This window comes from Lolium perenne, chromosome 1 (assembly GCF_019359855.2).
Source record: "Lolium perenne isolate Kyuss_39 chromosome 1, Kyuss_2.0, whole genome shotgun sequence".
Lineage (NCBI taxonomy): Eukaryota > Viridiplantae > Streptophyta > Magnoliopsida > Poales > Poaceae > Lolium > Lolium perenne.
Window position 1 is genome coordinate 6610711 of NC_067244.2, and position 19151 is coordinate 6629861.

The window sequence follows — 19151 nt, forward strand, 5'->3', positions numbered from 1 at the left end:
GAAAATAAAGACATACCGACTAGAGTGGAGACTTATCCTGGAACATGTAGGTGTTCTATAAACCACGAACTAGAACATATAGTGAGATGGATTTCCAGTACTATGACCAAATCCTGCATTAAAATATATGTAAGAATATGTTTTTTATATCTAGGCAAAAAATTCAACAGATGTAACAAAATCAAAGCCCTAGTTAGTGCAAGCTGACGACGAAGGTTACCTAACTATAATGTCAGATGGTATCTTCGCAGTATTAAAATATTCTCTTTATCGAAAAAAACTTTAGTGTCAGTGACTTTAAGTAACCTCAAGGAAGAAAAAAGCTATTAAACTCACTAGCCACATACTCCTGCAATACAAAAAAAAAAACTCTCAGATAAGGTGTATGCACTATCTTCTGGGTAAATTAGTATGCATGCTTGAATATTAGTTAATTTTATTGTCATACAAAAACGACACGACCGCTAAGGTGTTTGAAACTTCACCACCAAATCTGGCATTCAAAAGAAATCTCGTTGACCCCAGGCTAGTATTGAATGCTTTTCTACAACGCCTAGCATTGTTCCATTTGACGTAGGGTACCGGCGAATTTTATTGAATCTACATGAGATTGGTAATTTATCTATGAATTCTATGTACAAAGGATTAATGTCGTAGGGCAGTTGTTAATAACAAAAAAAATGGAAGATGAAAATTTTGCTAAAACCTTTTTTTTTGCGTGGTATCTTCGTTGAGGTGTAATTCTCACCAAAGACAACTTGTGAAATGCAATCGGCACGGAAGTAAGACTTGTGATTTTTGTCACCAGGATGAGACTATCCAGATATGCTCTACCTTTTACCAATCATGTAGCGTTGAGAATATATGTTTAACCTACTTACTAGGGTGGGATCAATTGCCGTTATATGGTCGCTATGGCTATGGAGAAACGCCAAAAAAATTAATAATATTTTTTTTCTCTCATACAGGGTTATCTACGGGTTCACAACTACAAACTGTTCATTTTCGTCTCTAAAGTGCGTGCAATATCGTGATCTGTTTATCCAGGTGTCTACACGGTTGGAGGATAACTGATGGTTACTTTTAACCTAACCTGGATGACAGCATAATCTATGTCCGCCATCATCTTAGGCGCCCCTGCAGTTTCTATGATATTTACTAGTAGTGCGTCTTGTGTCTTTTATTTTTCTGTTGATACTATTGCATTTGGACCCTGTGCGTATCGGTCAGATGAATAGATAAAACTTTAAGTAATAAAGTGCCTTTTATCGAAGAAATAAACATTTTCTCACAAGATCCCTGCACCCTCGCCCCTCCTGATCAGGCGCTCGCCTCCTGCCGAAGTAGTGGTTTTCCGCTCCCTACAAGCTAGACCTAGAACATGTGGTTCACCATGCTCTAGGTGGGCAGGGTCCGATGACAACTTTCTGCTCCCGCACAGGGAAGTGCCCACTCGCTTGTGAAATGTTTGCACATTTGCCACACTTTACTTAAAAATTTGCACATTTTTCACATGAACACCCCATGTCAGTGACACATGAACTTCCTCCACATCCGTCAAGATGCGAGGAACCGACACTGCTTCTTCGCTGAGATGGGGCAGCATCGGCTTGTGGATCCATCGATCGGCTTAAGATCAGGAATAAAGTCAACACAAAACTCAATGAGCTCCTCTGTTCCATAGCCCTTGGAGATGCTTCCTTCTGGCCTAGCACGGTTATGAACGTACTTCTTTAAGACTCCCATGAATCTCTCAAAGGGGAACATGTTCTGTAGAAATACAGGACCGAGAACGCCAATCTCTTCGACCAGGTGAACTAGGAGATGTGTCATAATATTGAAGAAGGATGGTGGGAACACCAACTCGAAGCTGACTAGACATTGGACCACATCCTTCTGTAAATTTTGTAGAGTAAGTGGATCGATCACCTTCTGAGAAATTGCATTGAGGAACGCACATAGCTTCACAATGGGTACTCGAACATTTTCCGGCAGAAGCCCCCTCAATGCAACTGGAAGTAATTGTGTCATAATCACGTGACAGTCATGAGAATTTAGGTTTTGAAACTTTTTCTCTGACATGTTTATTATTCCCTTTATATTCGACGAGAAGCCAGACGGGACCTTGATGCTACTCATGACTTCAAAAAAGATCTCCTTCTCCTCTTTGGTAAGAGCGTAGCTGACAGGACCTTGATACTTCTCTGGATTCAGGTTGTTTCCTTCGTGGATACTTTGCTGGTCCTGCCGTGCATCCGGTGTATCTTTTGTCTTCCCATACACGCCCAAGAAGTTTAGCAGGTTCACGCAAAGATTTTTCGTCACGTGCATCACGTCGATTGCAGAGTGAACCTCTAAGAATTTCCAGTAGGGTAGCTCCCAAAATATCGACTTCTTCTTCCACATGGGTACGTGTACGTCAACATCATGCGGAACAGATTGTCCGCCGGGACCCTTTCCAAAGATCACTTTTAAATCCTTGACCACATCATATATAACTTCCCCAGTAGGGCGGGTAGGCTTCGTTCGGTTATCTGCCTCACCTCCAAAATGCTTTCCTCTCTTTCTTACGTGATGTTGTTTTGGAAGAAATCGACGATGCCCCAGGTATACATTCTTGTTTCCCAAATAATTACTGTCAGTCTCACCTAAACAGTGTGTGCATGCATTGTATCCCTTGTTTGACTGCCCTGAAATGTTACCAAGAGCAGGCCAATCATTGATGGTTACAAATAACAACGCTCGTAGGTTAAATTCCTTTTGTTCGTGCTCATCCCACACAGGTACACCTTCGTCACACCACAACTCTAAAAGTTCTTCAACCAATAGCCTCAGGTACACATCAATGTCGTTGCCGGGTTGCTTCGGGTCCTGGATGAGCACTGGCATCATAATGAACTTCCGCTTCATGCACAACCAAGGAGGAAGGTTATAGATACATAGAGTCACTATCCATGTGCTATGACTGGAGCTCTGCTCCCCGAAAGGATTAAAGCCATCTGTACTTAGACCAAGTCTTAAGTTCCTTGCGTCATCGGAAAATGACTTGAACTCTCTGTCGATTTTTCTCCACTGCGACCCGTCAGCGGGGTGTCTCATCATCAAATCTTTCTTACGGTCCTCTTTGTGCCATCGCAACAACTTGGCATGCTCTTTGTTCTGGAACAAATGTTTCAACCGTGGTATTCTAGGGGCATACCACATCACCTTCGCAGGAACCCTCTTCCTGGGGGTGGACTCGCCCTCAACATCGCCAGGGTCATCTCGCCTGATCTTATACCTCAATGCACTACATACAGGGCATGCATTCAAATTCTCGTACTCCCCGCGGTAGAGGATGCAGTCATTGATGCATGCATGTATCTTCTGCACCTCTAATCCTAGAGGGCAGACAACCTTCTTTGCTTCGTACGTAGTAGAGGGCAATACGTTCTCCCCTGGAAGCATCTTCTTTATTATTTTCAGCAACTTTTCAAATCCCTTGTCAGAAGTACCATTCTCTGCCTTCCACTGCAGCAATTCCAGCGTGGTACCCAGCTTTTTCTGACCATTTTCGCAATTTGGGTACAACAGTTTGTTGTGATCCTCTAACATTTTCTCCAACTTCAACCTCTCCTTTTCATTTCCGCAGTTCATCTTCGCATCAAGAATGGCCTGACCCAAATCGTCATCCGGGTCATCAAAAATCGGGTCATCGAAAATGGGCTCTTCTTCAGCTTCGTCTTTCCCCATTCTACTATCACCGTCTTCAGTGAATAAGGGATAGTTGTCACTATCCTCTTCTTCTTCGTTGTCTTCCAATATAACCCATCTTTCTCCGTGCTTGGTCCAACAATTATAGCTGGGCATGAAACCGTTCTCCAGCAGGTGGACGTGAAGGGTCTTCGAGGTAGAGTAATCCTTCATATTGTTACAGGAACTACATGGACAATACATGAAACCATTCGACCGCCTGTTTGCCTCAGCCACGTTGAGAAAATAATGCATGCCATTAATGAACTCGGGATGGCACCGGTCACCGTACATCCATTGTCGACTCATCTGCATTTTATATGTATATCAAAAATCATTAAATACACAACATCGTGGATATATGAGTGACCAACTTAATTAATATTCAAGTTCATCACATAAAACTAATTGTTTTTATAAAAAAGAAGAGGGGCTCACCGAGGTGGTACCGTGCCGGCTAGGGGACGACGCTGGCGATCGACGACGGTAAGGACGGGGATGATACTAATTAAAACCTACAAAACATACCATAATTTCAGCTCAAATTACATATAAAAAAATAAAATCACTAACTTAGGCATTTCATCGAACACCTTGCTTGCACTAGAAAAATAGTACGAGTTAAAACTACCAAAGAAATGAGCTAAATTAGAAACGCCGGAAGGAAGGATGATATTGCTAAACCTTGGATAGATGTATGCCGTTAATCTTGTTAAAATGGTGGAGAAAAATAAAGATTATTGGAGTGTGAGAGGTGCAAAATATTTGAAAATGTGAGGGAGGAGGAGAATTGGAGAATGAGATGCAGGGGGCTCGGGCGGGTTGGCGCGCGCTGATATAGGGGGGCCCTTTAGTACCGGTTCCTTAGATGAACCGGTACTAAAGGTGTAGCCCTGGCCCCACCTCAACCTGGAATTTGGGCAGAAACCTTTTCATACCGGTTCGTAACACGAACCGGTATTAAAGGGCCATAACGAACCGGTATAGATGTCCCACCGCTGGAACCGGTACTAATGCCCCCTTTAGTACCGGTTCGTAAGGGAACCGGTACTAAAGGCTTAGATGGATGCTCCATTTTCTACTAGTGACCTGAGATTCATATTAGTCCCCAAATGCTGACGACCGCAGAACAGATGCTAGATTCTGAGATGTCACCTCTTCAGTTTTAAATACACATATTTATCTTTATGCGGCAGCCCTCTTATTGCGATTTTGCCAGATGTCCAAATTCATCCCCTATGGACAACCATGCAACAGCGTGCAAAAAGCTCTGATACCATGTTGTGAATGAGCAACTAGTATTCACTGTGGGTCAAAGACCATACATGTACAAGTGTTACAATATGCAGGGAAGCCCCTCATACAGTAGAAATATACAGTAAATGAGTCTATACATCACTAACACTAACAACCCTCCAATAACAAAAGATTGGCCCTGACGACCTATGAAAAGGAAGAAGAGCTAGCAAAACAAAGCATCTACACGTACCATTTGCAGCAGGAAACGGTAAAGAGAAAAGCATGAGAATATAGAAAATTAAGAAAGGATACAGCTCTCTCTCTATATAGTGACAGATGTGAATCAGGAATAAGTGTGTACATGATCAAGGTTTCTGATGATAGCTAGCTAGGCACGAGGCGTAGTAGGGCGGGGCTCATCTTTATGAATCGTGGCAGCATGCAACTCCCCACCACTCTCCAGGAATTGCATTGCTGCAGCATCAAGTGAAGGTCGTTTGCTCGCGACTTCTTCACAACATCGGAGGCCCAGGATAATAACACGCTCCATCTGCACCCTGTCAAATTGTCCAGCTAGCTTCTCGTCGGCAACGTCCTCCACGAATGTATATGGTCGATTCTTGTGCAGATGTCGAACAAGGCCGGGGTTATACTTTCCATGTGCTATCTCTAGCAGGACGATTCCAAAGCTGTAGACATCGGAGCTGCGGCGTAAGTTGGCCTGTCCATCTGTCATGCTCTGTGGATCCATGTAGCGCATAGTCCCAGCAGCTGCTTCCGTCTGCACTGATGTTACGTTGTTGTGCTCGGCGACCCTAGACAGGCCAAAGTCACCGAGCTTGGCGTTGAATTCACTATCGAGTAGAATGTTGCCTGGTTTGATATCTCTATGCAATATGTATTGGCTACATTGGTGGTGGAGATAATGAAGGGCGTTGCATAAACCCTTCACAATTTTGAACCTGCAAATATTTTCTCATACATCACATATACATCAAAGGGGTTTCTTCCATTTTATGAAGAAAAATGTATTTCACATAAATAAGCCATAGAAGAATACAGGAAAAGAGAGAAAACGTATCGAAATTATACCTCATTTCCCATGACAACACTTCTGTCTTTTCATACAGGTGCTGGTGTAGGGTTCCATTTGGCACGAGTTCATACACAAGAAAGAGCTCGACATGCTGCCTTCCCAAGCACCAAAACATGTAATTGTTAACGCTGCAGCACCAGCCTTCGAGCCTCACCAAGTTCACATGGCCCGTTCCGTCAATGGAACCAAGCTCGGCAAGGAAGTCCTTAAATTCTCCTCTCGAGTCCTTCAGGATTTTCTTGACTGCCACATCCTTCTTCTTGAGACTCCCACTGTAGACCACGCCAAAGCCACCCTTTCCGATCTCCTTCTTTTCGGAGAATCTGTCTGTTGCCATGGACAGGTCGCTGTACTCGTATCGTTTAAGCCGACTATCCTTGCCAAAGGAGTTCCGTATGCGTTTCAACCTACACCATGAAAAGGTCGACCAGATTGCCAACAACACGGCTAACACGAGTATCACCAATCCTCCAATAACCAAATTTTGGCCCTGACGACCTGCAGAAAGGAAGAAGGAACAGAGAACAAATTATTAATGCATATAACCTATTTTAGGTGAAAAAACCATGCACTCCCTAAATGCATGAATATGTGGGCAGCAGAAGCAGTGATACATTGTGGTAAATTGTGGTAATGCCATTTTTTTGTAGGTATACGAGTCTTGAGGCTCAGTTCTTTTGGCGGCTTCTCCGAGAAGCTGCCCTCCCCCCAGCTTCCTGGAGAAGCCGCACCAAAAATTTAGGGAGACTTTCGGACTAATCTAGCCTAGACCATTTCGGAAGCCTTTCAAAATTTTGGGGACGGCTTCCCCAGGAAGCTGGGGGGAGGACAGCTTCTCGGAGAAGCCGCCAAAAGAACTGAGCCGAGGACAAGACTTTGTACTCCCTCAGTATCAGATTATAGGGGTAATAGCTTTTTTGGAGCTATACCGGAAATTTAGGTTAATTGTGTATCCATTACCCCAACTGAGTGAGTTTGACCAATGCCTGCCGTTTTTATCATGTTGCATGCAAACTGAAGGGGTTTTCATCGTGATGCATTCAAACTGAAGGAGTAACGACGGAACGTGGGGCCTGCAGTAATTTTCGCTAAGATCGTTGGCATGCAAACTTAAGATTTTTTTTGCCCAGTCGACATCCACTTCGGTCACAACTCACAACACTCGGCCAATATACTCCTATAATCTGGTACGGAGGGAGTGCATATATTTCTATTATTTTTGTAGCATGGTTGCTGACATAAAATTCTCTTAGTCAATAAATGATATGTGTAAACAAAATACAATATAGTTGTATCGCTTCTACAAGCCATTCGTCTTTTCATTACCTCTTAAGTAATTTTAGTCTGCACAATCTTTTGGTATGCATAAATACATTAATGGCAAGAACTGACACTACTATTTTTCTACAGTATTACAATATGATATAATGTACAATATGTCCTTTATACTTTCTAGATGGCGGTTAAATATCTCAGAAAAGACTTTTTTGTTGTTTTGGGTCTAGCAAAATTTTAAAGTAGAGATATAAAAGATCATGTCATTTAATTTGTTGAAAAAAGAGTTCTTGTTTGTAGAATTTCAACAACAGATGCCCTAGCCAGCGTGACATGAGCCACCCGCTACCGTACATTCCCGGCTCAAACAACTAATAACACTGGACATATCCCTGTTTTGGTAAAGGAATGGATTGTATCTTATCACAGTGAAGATCGAAGACTTGGAGCAGCAGGTTATGCTTTGCGATAAAGGAACAAAGAGCCCTGCCCAAGACCGAATCCATCCTATAAGCTATTCCAAAGAGCCATTCAATAGACCTGGGTTTGTAGATGTAAATATGTAATATGTAGCTCTTGTGATTCGTTAAAAACTAGTAAATTAATAATCATCAACTTATCCCTTCCACTAGTACCCCATCTTACCATAATCTTAAGATGGAGGGTAAATTAATCATTGACGTTATCCTTCTAGTTTTCACTTGATTAATCAGGACTTGTTATAAACTGATCAATATGTGATATATTAAATATTCATGTGAATTGAAAGATTATCAAAATTAATTATTGCGCCGATTATGCGTAGTAGCTTCAAATAGTATGAAATGTACGAACAATATGATGAATTTGGTTCCATGGATACCTTTGATGCCAAACACCTCGCCTTGATTCGGATGAAATCCGTTATCTCTTGTGGGTGTATCTGTACAACACACATATCAATTTCAAACAGGGAGTAAAATCTACTATACTGTTAGGCTAAAGATATAATAACCAAATAAATTTATATAGTACTCTCCCTCTGTCCTACAATATATCTAATAATATCTTATATTATAGGATGGAAAGAGCGGTTATTAGTTCATGTATACTGAATCATGAAATCTAATTTGCTCATGATAGATATGCTGTTTTTTATTTATTTTGCAAATGGACATATATGCTGCTTTTGATCATAAGTCATTACTATTTCCAAAATCCAGAAAATCCGTACCCGTGGCTGCCATAGTTGAGTTGAAGGACCAAGAGTGTATCTGATGCAGCTCAGAGTATCCACCGGTGCCCGCCGAGAACCCCACAGACACCACAGGCGGGAGCAACGCATCGAGCTGAGCTGGTAGCTGTGTCTTGACACTAGCGGGGGCAAGAGAACTATTGTAATCAAAGTTCAGTATGGCCTCCAGTATCCGGGTGGCGTTGTCAAAAGTGATGGTCGCCGTCATGGTGCCGTTGAGGCTGTAGATCGGCAACCTCGTTGAGCTAATCGAGGTCAGGGAGTTGAGGTCGATGCCAATGTGGTCGTTTGATATGGAATCCCATTGCCCGTTGTTGAACGGGTCAAACTCGATGGCGACGAACCGGTCTTCTCCGGAGGGGCTAGTATTGGTCCAGTTCCTCAGGCCAAAGACGCTACCGGACGAGCCTGGCGGTAACCTTGAGGGGTAGCCAGAGAGGAAGAAGGTCATACCGTCTCCCCTTTGGGTTGTGTTGGGCAATATGTTGATGGCGAAGGTGAAGGTGGTGGCGAAGCTGGCCACCTCGCCCGTGTTGTTGTCGTACAAGGCCACCGGGTGGTTGTATGACATCCGCCCCAGGCAGAACAAGGAATCATCGTTGCAGGTGAGGTCAACCAGGTTGCCATTTAGAGCGGCGTCTCCCTCGAACCGGAGATCTCCTAGTTGGTCCTTGGAGGTGTTTGAGAAGTCGAAGCTGAAGGATGGAGGCGGCGAGGTGGCAGCAGTAACATGGTGGGTGTTGGACAAGAAGAAGAAGCAGGCAGCGAGAAAGATGCGCGCAGTAGCACTTTCAGGCGCCATAATGTTGCAACCTGAGAGCTTGCTTTGAGCTTGCACTCGGTCAAGTAGAAATGTACTTGTGTGGGCACTGGGCAGTTGGCATGGATATATAAGCAAGGTAGAGAGAGAGAGCAACAGAATTGGTTGTTGCACTACATGTCTGCTCCTTTTCGAAGAAAAAAGCATGTCAACTTGTCAAGTAAACAAACGAGCTAGCCAAGTGGTGTAACATGCACGCTAACATCAGCTCATTTCCGATAAAGACTGACCTTGGCGACGAGTGTGAACGACAACAACCGCTGACCGGCCAAAGAAAATTTGTAGTTCGTAAACTAATTTAAGCACAACATGGAAAACCAGGATCGGAAAACATAGATTTGTGCTACTAATCGTTGCGGGGAATTATTCTATTCTATCGGCGAGTGACAATGTATCCATCCAATCTTAATTTTTGCTATCAATGTTGTGTAGTATTTGTTGGAGAGAAAGGGACGCACCTACCAACTAGCAATACTTATTAACACAATGAGATAAAATTAATTTTTTTAAAAAGTAAAAAAAAGCAATTTATCGAGTGGGATTGGTGTGCATACGTCTGCATATACATTTGCAGACAAACAAATAAGAGATGCTTGTATGCCAGTTGGCTACACGACCAGTCGATCCGCATCTGGATGCCGACAAACTCAAAGGAGAGGTGACAAGACTTGTTATGTTAGTCTCTTTAAATAGTCCTTCTATGCTTGACTGATAAAACAACTGCAACATGTTCGTTCCATTATACGTTCATTACATTAAGTCAACACTTTGGTCTTTGGTACGTCTAGGTAGCAACTGGTTTGCCTAAGCGACAATCGGTCTAGTCGTCGAGGAACCAAGAGCTCACACCATCTCATCAGAACGCGGGCAATGCTTTCCATAGGCTTGAACCCAACTGGATGGTGACTGTCCAGTGCCTGCAACCATACCAGCACATCCGAGCACATCTACTCCTAGCCACGCCCGAAGCATAGTTTCGGTACGTAATCGAACCGATGAAATTGTCGGTTCATGTTTTTAAAATCGAAAGTAACATAATTTTACTTATATACGTGTACAAAAGGTTACGGCCGGGGTGTTTGGTTGGGCATTTAGGCTAGCTTTCCACGCTTATGAGAAAAAGTCCAACCAAACAACAAAAACAACCGACCGGTGTGTTTCAGCAGCCAAACACGATTCTTTACAGTAATGAGGTTGTTTGGCTGGATTATGGCTTTCAAATAAGCAGTTAGTGTGAGGTGGTTGGTTTCCCCATAAAATACCTAGGTATGCAATTGGCGCTGAGACCTTTGACGAAAGCGGAGTGGCAGCCGCTGATCGATCAAGTCATAAACTGTGTTCCTGCCTGGCAGAGGGGAATGATTCAGAAATCTGGGAGACTTATACTCCTTAAGTCAGTGATTAGTGCGCGACCTATTCATCAGCTGATGGTTGCGGAGGCGCCAGCTTGGGTGCTTGAGGAACTGGTCAAATGGATGAGAGCCTTCTTCTGGGCTGGGAAGAAAGATGTTAACGGAGGTCAATGCTTGGTTGCCTAGGACACTATTTGCAAGCCGACTAGGCTTGGAGGTCTGGGAGTGAAAGACTTGAGGCTCCAGGGGCTGGCCCTTAGAGTGAGATGGTGTTGGCTGCGTCGCACGGACCCTTCTAGGCCATGGCAAGGGTTGCCTGCGCTCAACGACACGGAAGCTAATGAGGTGTTCCAGAGCTTGGCAATTTTCAGAGTGGGAGATGGAGAGAGCACTCTTTTTTGGACAGACAGATGGATAGATGGGAGAAGCGCGGGGGACATTGCCCCGGAAGTGACGGCTTTAGTCCCCACTAGGAGGAGGAACTCTAGAAAGATCAGACAGGCTTTGCAGGAAGAAGCTTGGCTATCAGACATTGTGGGAGATCTCTCCATTGAGGGTTGGATGCAGTGCACCCTCCTTTGGGAGGCGATTGAGGGAGTTCCCAGGGATGACGGTAGGCCGGACCAGTTTGCATGGCGGGGATCGGCGTCTGGAAAGTACACCACCAGAGAGACATACGACATGCTATGCCAAGGGAGGATATCTTGGGCCATGGCAAAGCCGGTCTGGAGGTCGTTTGCACCGCTTAAGTGCAAAATCTTTGGTTGGTTGGCTCTCAGACACAGGCTCTGGACGTCGGATAGGAGGGCTCGGCATGGTTTGCAGGACAATCCGGACCCCTGCGCTACCTGTTTGCAGGAGGAGGACACTGTTGATCATATTCTTTCGCATTGTCCGTACGCCAGAATGGTTTGGTTTGGATGCTTGACAAGGTTGGGATCACAGCTCCAGGTGCCACAGGAGAACACCAATCTGGAGCGCTGGTGGACGGAGGCGAGGAAGAGGCTTCGTAGGGAGGATAGGAGAGAGTTCGACACCCTAGTCCTGTTGATCGCCTGGACGCTTTGGAAGCAAAGGAATGCCAGGGTGTTTGGCAACCTTGAGAGGCAGCTGTCCACCGAACAGACCATAGACTCAGTGTTAGAGGAGTTCGCCCTTTGGAGGGCTGCGAGAGGAGGGGAGTGGAGAATCATGCCGCGAGAGTAGGCTTTTAGGCTAGGGTGGTGTGTGTGTGTGGGTCGACCGCGGGTAGATGCTTGCATCCCCCGTTGGTCTCTTGTATATTTTTGCTCCCTTCTATAAAGATCTGGCACGCTTTTCGTGTGCCCGCGAAAAAAAAAGCAGTTATCGCCTGTGACAGAGCTGCTATCGTAGAAAGCTGTTGTGCGCAGTTGAACCGTTTGGCAAACTGACTTTTCACTGTCAGCTGTCTATGATGGAAAAGTCTGGAATGCCCCGCGGATGTCGAGAGCCTGTTTATATACTGATTTACTATAATTCATATTTAGTGGAATTCATATTTCATTGGAATTTACTAGAATTAATATTTCAATGGAAAAGTCTCGAAAGTGGTTGTAAGGCGTCATACAAGAAAAAATATTATAATCCATCGATCCCAAAAAAATCTCACAGATTTATAAATTTAAGACATCCTCTTCAGTATGGAGCGCACATCCTAGATTTCATATAAAAATGTCCAATTAATATTTAAAATATTCTACAATCTACCACACAGATAGTTATGCAATATATGTAGCACATACATACAATTTATAAATCCACATAACCAATCACATGTGCATCTACACGGTCTATGTTAAAGGGAAAAAAGCACGAATCTATTTCTTCTTGGATTAGAGGAGAAGCGGCCTGTGGTTAACTATCCCTAAATCCAAATGACCGTGATAGGCCGCCAGAATGGGGTCGGAGAGCAACAATTGCACGCGGCCACGGGAAGTTCGGAGGAGCAGCAACGCAAAAGGAAAGTCCAAATTAACCGCCTGCATCCCTTTTCGTCGGATAGTGGAGGCGGAAATGATCGCTAGGACAACGGGGCAGCCCTAGTGGCTTGGCACATTTTATTCAGCGAGGCCAGCCCTGTGGTCTACCTAAAATCACCAAACAAAATACAGTAACAAAGTAGTGCAACATTTGACACAAATATTATACAAAGTAGTTAAATATTTGAAACAAATGTGACTTATAAACTGCGAAAATAGATGTTTAAACTAACTAGGAAAAAAACCCGTGCGTTGCTACGGATTCTTCGACTGATTTTTTTAGACACGCATGCCACAAGTCCTTCTTGAGCTCCGTGGAGCCACCGGTATGGCTCCGCCCTTTTTCCTGATCACCGATGACGTTGTGCTGCACTGCCCTCCCCTTCCTAGAAATCCCCCGCCTGTCGTCTTGCTCGAAGACCCGTCGGTGTACACCTCATGTTGCCTAGCTCGGGGACCCGTTGGCATGCACAAAGCTTCCTCTTGGCTCGGGGCACCAACGGTATTGCACCACTGGATCAAAGTCCTGATGGCTTTCACCCTACGCCGCGTAGCTCGTGTCCCTAGTGCGATGCACCTTGCACCGCTCTACCTCAGGGAACCACGGTCTTCACCTCCAATAATTTAATGAGCAAAATCAGTTGCCAAAAAATAGTATTTTATATTTGATTGCTAAACCTTTAATTTGAAACCTTGGCGGAATTGTTAAAATATATGGTTGGTAAGGATTCCTAAGAGAAAAAATCATGAACACTTAAATTTGGGATCTCCAATAAAAGTTGTATGTTTTGCAGTCCTGTTTAACCTAGTGACAATCCGGTCCAAGAGTTGTCCACTTATATGAGAAATAAACAGCAGGTCAAATATAAGTAAAAGCAATTCAGGCAAATTCGAGTAAAAACAGCAGCAAAACTAATAAAAGTTGTATGTTTTGCAGTCCTGTTTAACCTAGTGACAATCCGGTCCAAGAGTTGTCCACTTATATGAGAAATAAACAGCAGGTCAATATAAGTAAAATCAATTCAGGCAAATTCGAGTAAAAACAGCAGCAAAATTAGCAGTAATAATTTCTCCCTTTTTATCTAAAATTTAAAATTTAAATAAACAATAGAAGATGGTTTCTGTAAAAATTTCGGTAGCAAGTAGCAGGACAGAAGCCCCATCTCCTCCTGACCCCTTAGCTCTCCTCTCTCTCTCCTCTCTGTAGAAGTAGTCATAAGACGGTCTGGATCCCGCACCTTTCTTCTTCGCCACTGCCATCATATATTTTTTCTGCAATTTCTCCTTTTAAATCACTTTCCCTTTCCTTTTCATTCTCCCACTTTAATCCATCTTCCTTCCCCATGCCACACCAGCGCACCATTCCTCTTTTAATCCGGCTCCCACAATTAAATCTTAGACCATACAATGACTCTGGTGCTTGTTGCGGCTTGTTACAACTCAAAAAACTTAGACATATAAACCGGTGAAATTTATTATACGGGAGCGAGGTGGGACTATCCACACAATATCTTTTGTTTGAGCAGAATCCACACAATATCTGTGCATGAAGGCGTTGAGCCGTTCTCGTGAATTGTCCTGATGGCTCTTTGATGGTTAATTGGGCCTTTCAGCTGCCGGCACAGCCCGCCCTACAACGATAACTGGTCCAGCGTGACCCACACCCGTGAGCGATCCCATGGGTCGCTAGGCCCCACCAATCTTCTCCCGTACGGAAGTTTCTCATCTTCCCCAAATCATGTCCCTAGACTCTCCAAAATCTCAAAATTGGACACCAATTTCTGTATCAAATGAACGGAAACTGCAATTAGGAAGCCCCAATCCACCGCCCGTCCCATCGGCTTAGTTTTATTTTTGAGTACGACCTTATCAGTTCGGCATCGAGCACCAGAATATCCATGCTCGCCAGTTTCGAGCACGAGCTCGTATCTGTTCATTGATGTGTTTCAAGGACCACCTCGTCTTTCAGTCGTGATGTTCATGGTCTTCCCATTTTCCTCTATTTCCACCATCGTTAACTCGTCATCTCTCTCTCTCTCTCTCTCCATTTTTGCTACCGCTCTCGATTAAGTTCGCCAGGTGCTCGATTCAGTCGCTGGGACACTCGATCTGGCCATGGTGGAGGTCGCTCCGGTAAGCATGCGCTCCATGTGGTGGCGCTAGAGCTCGATTTGGTCGCTAGCGCGGTTGATGCTGGGGGCCGCAGTGGAGCTCGCTGGCCTTACCCGACGGCCTCAACTCTCTCCCCTTCCTGCGTCCAAGACCCGCAACCGTGATCTATCTAAAAGACAACAAGTATTGGTAGGGTATTAGATCGTGCCTCTCCATGGGCAACGTCCGTGTGTGTATATTTATATTAGAGTATAGTCGGTTACAGAGAGCTACAAAGGCACACGCCTTAGGCTGATTCAGCCGTATACAACAAGGACTAGTACAATCTAATTGTTAGCTAAAACGTGGTAAGCACGTTGTTTATCATCCTCCCTCAATCTCAACCGGGTTCCATAAGGTTGAGATTGTGTCTACATGCTTCAAATGCTGGTAAAGGCAATGGCTTTGTAAATATATCAGCTACCTGATCTTTGGAAGATATAAATCTGATCTGAAGTTGTTTCTGAGCTACCCTTTCTCTCACAAAATGAAAATCAACTTCAATATGTTTGGTGCGAGCATGAAATACCGGATTTGAAGACAAATATGTAGCACCAATATTGTCACACCATAATATGGGTATTCTAGGCTCAGAAAGACCCAACTCCTTGTGTAAGGATTGTACCCAAATAATTTCAGTTGTTGCATTTGCCACTGCCTTGTACTCAGACTCTGTACTAGACCTGGAAAGAGTAGCTTGTTTCTGTGCATTCCAGGCGATCAAATTTCCTCCATAAAAGACTGCATATCCCCCTGTAGATCGCCTGTCATCCAAGTTGCCAGCCCAATCCGCATCAGAAAATGCAGAAATAAGAGAATCATGAGTGGCGCGGATAGTCAATCCATGAGACACCGTGAAGCGCACAAACCGAAGAATACGCTTAACTGCAGTCCAATGAGTATCTCTCGGAGCATGAAGGAACTGGCACACTTTGTTGACTGCAAAAGACAAATCCGGCCTTGTAAGAGTGAGATATTGCAACCCACCAACCACACTTCGATATCTGGTAGCAGCATCAGCAGATAGTAATGTGCCTTCATGTGCAGAAAGCCTGTCAACAACAGTCATAGGTGTGGAGGCAGGAGTGCACTTCAACATGCCGGCTCGCTGAAGAAGATCAATAGCATATTTCTTCTGCGTGAGAACAAGGCTAGAAGGCTGATGATGAACTTCAATCCCAAGGAAAAAATGTAACTTGCCAAGATCTTTCACAGCAAAAGCATCACGCATCTAGGCTACCAATCGAGTCGTGGCAGAAGGAGAGGAGCTGACGACTATGATATCATCAACATATACAAGCAGAAACATGGTGAGATCTGGCTTAGAGAGAATAAACAGAGAAGTATCCGCAGTAGAAGCTCGAAAACCAAGAGAACCAAGAACAGAGCTAAGACGAGCATGCCATGCTCTTGGAGCCTGTTTGAGTCCATAGATGGCCTTCTTGAGATGACACAAATGAGATGGACGCAAAGGATCCTCAAAACTGGGGGGTTGCCGCATGAATACTTCTTCTTCTAGGACACCATTCAAAAAGGCATTTTGTATATCTAGTTGATGTAAATGCCAGCCGCGAGATACTGCAAGAGCTAGAAGAAGACGAATAGTAGTTGGTTTAACAACTGGACTAAAAGTATCCTCATAATCCTCACCATAACGCTGTCGAAATCCTTTCGCCACAAGCCTTGCTTTATAGCGCTCAAGAGATCCATCCGAATTTTTCTTTACCTTAAACACCCACTTCGAGTCGATAATGTTGACCCCAGGGCGAGGAGGAATAAGCTGCCACGTCTTGTTTTCCTGCATAAGAATAGCTTGCACATGGTTGTTTTCCTGCAGTTTGCTCCTGAGTTGATTGTACATCTGGTCCCAGGCGTGCTCTGTTGGTTCCTTCTTGGACAAAAGGCTACCACAAGCTACAATGGCCAATGGCAGGCCATGACACCTATCAGCAATAGCAGCAGCCACTGTCTCAAGCTCTGGAGGGCACCTAAGCTCCGGAGGGCACTTGCGGTCAGGGTCAGGGCTGGTGTTGTGGAAAGCCCTTGAGCAGAAAAGCTTGTATGATTCGGTGCTACCCAGTGGCTGGACTATCATGCGACGACCGTTATGAGCAATAGCTGCAACCTTTTCCTTCCGGGTTGTGATCATAACACGGCTTCCTTGGCTACCCTTGAATGCATTGCGCATCTGATTATATGCTTCTTCATTCCACACATCATCAAGAACGATCAAACATTTTTTGTATTGTAGTGTCTTCTGTATTGCATCTGTTAAGTCATCGACATCAGGTTTGGCACTAACAGGTTGTGACTGGCCTATCTTGGAGAGCAGTTTGGTCAGCAGATCAACTACATCATATTTCTGTGACACCACAATCCAAGCCTGACCACCAGGGAAGTTGCCTTTCTCCCGATCATACACATTTCTCACAAGGGTTGTTTTCCCCAAGCCTCCCATTCCAGAAATTGTTATGACCGTGCTGTCTTTCTCATCGGTGCTCAGCCATTCAGTCAACTTACTCCTGTTCTCATCAATTCCCACTAGATCCTCATCACAAAAAAGCCCTTGAAAGCCGCCTCCAGACCGCTGCCTATCAATCTCTGCACGATCATTGTTTACAGGCACAATTGTATTAGTCCAGTAAGCTTGATTCTCTTTGACTTGCTTGAGCTCGTTTTCTATCTCTGCTACCTCAACGACAATCTTACTGAAAACAATAGCGTTACGTGCACCTTCCATGTTGAACACGTACCGACTTAGGAAGTCTTCTTCGTTGACCTTAACAGCCTCATACAAGTACTTGTCAACTACATCTTCAACATGGTAGGCCAGATTCCTCACGCCTGTAATCCACTCCTTGATAACATTGTTGCTGAGATGTGAGCTGCCCAAATCTTGAATTACGCCATTCAACATCCTTAGCTCTTTATCAATCATCTTGATCTTTCCTGGCAGTTCCATTAGTCCATTAACCCTCTTCGCCAACTGATCTCCGACAGCGGTGGCCGCTTTGCTTGCACCAATCATCCCAATCTTTGTCACAGCAGCAAGTATTGCCTCCGCCATTCTCTTCTGAAAAAACTCCAACATGGAATAAGTTAGGTATGCATCAACAAATTAATTTTGGCATAATGTGGCGCATTGCATATATAAATGATGTCAAAACATAGCCGTAGCGTTGTCTAATATTTCAAACTAAGCAGGAAGAGAAACACTATTCTACTTAAACCATAACATGCAGGAAGAGAAACCCAATTTTAAGGTATAAGCCAATTTATTAACTGGGGATTATTATCGTCCGCCATAACATGCAGGAACAAAAACACTATTGTGCTTAAAGCACACCAAGAAAAAGGAGCGATGAAACATCATCTTTTTGGTTATGAGATAGGTTCTTTAGCGGTGAGATACTTTGGTATTCCCATTCATTTCGACGAAGCTCGCAAGTGGGTAGGCAAACTCCTTTCATACGGGGATCTTCTGATTTTCATTAATTCGTTCCTAATGAGTCTTCCCATGTTTATGATATCCTTCTTCTAAATACATATATGGGTAATAAAAAGAATGGATTTTTATAGGTAAAGTTTCTTCTGGCAAAGTGATGGCCATAAGAAGTATAGACTTACTCGATGAAACATCAATTGTAGGACAAAGTATCAAGGGGATTTGGGAGTGGAGGTTTTAGAAATTAAGAAAACTTGTTTATTGAGAAAATAACTCTTTAAATTACTACCCGGGATGGAGTTTGGCACGAGCTACTCCAAAATAAATACCTTCACTCGAATTTCTTATCGCAAGTGAAGGGAAAATCCTCTAATTCCCCTTCCGAAAAGGCTTTACGAAAGTAAAGAATGAGTTCTTTGAATGAGGCTGTTTCAATGTAGGAGACGATGAGAGTACTAGGTTTTGGGAGGATACGTGGCTAGGTGATAGTCATTTATCTAATCAATATCTATCTTTGTTTAACATAGTCCAAAGAAAACAAGTTTAGTGGCTAACATTATGGCTTAGGTGACTCTGAATATAGGTTTTAGACAAGCGATGACATATGGACTCATTTAGTGCTGTGTTTGATGGATGTTCAGTTAACCACACAATCTTGTGGGTTCGCTTCGAAGCAAACAACATAAGGCTTGTTTATCGTCAAATCTTTATACCTTGATTATATAGATGATTATACGAGCTGCCTTAGAAAATACTTGTGGAAAATGGAGGTGCCGCTGAAAATAAGGATTTTCATGTGGTTCCTTC

At 43.9% G+C, this 19151-nt stretch overlaps 3 protein-coding genes across 3 annotated transcripts; 1 reads left to right on the plus strand and 2 right to left on the minus strand.

Annotated features, from left to right (window-relative positions):
• Nucleotides 1–5178: 5178 nt before the first annotated feature.
• LOC127342215 (L-type lectin-domain containing receptor kinase IX.1-like) lies at nt 5179–9408 on the minus strand. The gene is made up of 4 exons (XM_051368176.2): nt 8556–9408; nt 8205–8264; nt 6064–6565; nt 5179–5933 (listed from the first exon to the last, which is right to left on the minus strand). The coding sequence occupies exons 1-4, from the start codon at nt 9376–9378 to the stop codon at nt 5360–5362; spliced, it is 1959 nt and encodes a 652-aa protein (XP_051224136.1). The 5' UTR covers nt 9379–9408; the 3' UTR covers nt 5179–5359.
• Nucleotides 9409–11459: 2051 nt separating this feature from the next.
• Nucleotides 11460–11954, plus strand: LOC139831227 (uncharacterized). Its single transcript, XM_071820568.1, has one exon. The coding sequence runs from the start codon at nt 11460–11462 to the stop codon at nt 11952–11954; it is 495 nt and encodes a 164-aa protein (XP_071676669.1).
• Nucleotides 11955–16130: 4176 nt separating this feature from the next.
• LOC127328411 (disease resistance protein RPM1-like) lies at nt 16131–17992 on the minus strand. The gene has a single exon (XM_051355016.2). The coding sequence runs from the start codon at nt 17988–17990 to the stop codon at nt 16131–16133; it is 1860 nt and encodes a 619-aa protein (XP_051210976.2). The 5' UTR covers nt 17991–17992.
• Between the last annotated feature and the right edge of the window lie 1159 nt (nt 17993–19151).